Raw genomic sequence first — 242 nt, 5'->3', positions numbered from 1 at the left:
CTCCGTTCCCCGAGGGCGCGGCGGGCCGGGCCGGGCCGGGCCGGGCCAGGCAGCGGGGCCGGTACCTTTGTCGCAAGCCAGCAGGAAGAGCTTCTCGTCCAGGGTGGTCTCCTCCTTCACCTGCCGCACGTCCTTCAGCGCCAGCAGCTTGTTCGGCGAGGCCGAGGCGGACGAGTCCGCGCTCTGGTACAAGGCGGCCATGGCGCCGGCTCCGCCAGGCCCATCAGAGCGCGGGCGGGGCG

At 74.4% G+C, this 242-nt stretch overlaps 1 protein-coding gene across 3 annotated transcripts in view; it reads right to left on the bottom strand.

The window, feature by feature from the left end:
• Positions 1 to 236, bottom strand: part of TRPC1 (transient receptor potential cation channel, subfamily C, member 1) — a 24,614-nt gene extending 24,378 nt beyond the window's left edge. For 2 of the 3 annotated variants that reach the window (XM_010568354.1, XM_010568355.1), the window contains exon 1: positions 66 to 236. In XM_010568354.1, the coding sequence (XP_010566656.1) occupies positions 66 to 201 (136 nt within the window). In that variant the 5' untranslated portion in view covers positions 202 to 236. The remainder of the gene's footprint in view (positions 1 to 65) is intronic. The other variant, XM_010568356.1, reaches the window with a different exon arrangement.
• Between the last annotated feature and the right edge of the window lie 6 nt (positions 237 to 242).

Source organism: Haliaeetus leucocephalus, unplaced genomic scaffold (assembly GCF_000737465.1).
Source record: "Haliaeetus leucocephalus isolate CR32 unplaced genomic scaffold, Haliaeetus_leucocephalus-4.0 Scaffold240, whole genome shotgun sequence".
In the NCBI taxonomy this organism is placed as follows: domain Eukaryota; kingdom Metazoa; phylum Chordata; class Aves; order Accipitriformes; family Accipitridae; genus Haliaeetus; species Haliaeetus leucocephalus.
The sequence above is the reverse complement of the archived record's forward strand: the minus strand, read 5'-3'. Positions and strand labels throughout refer to the sequence as shown.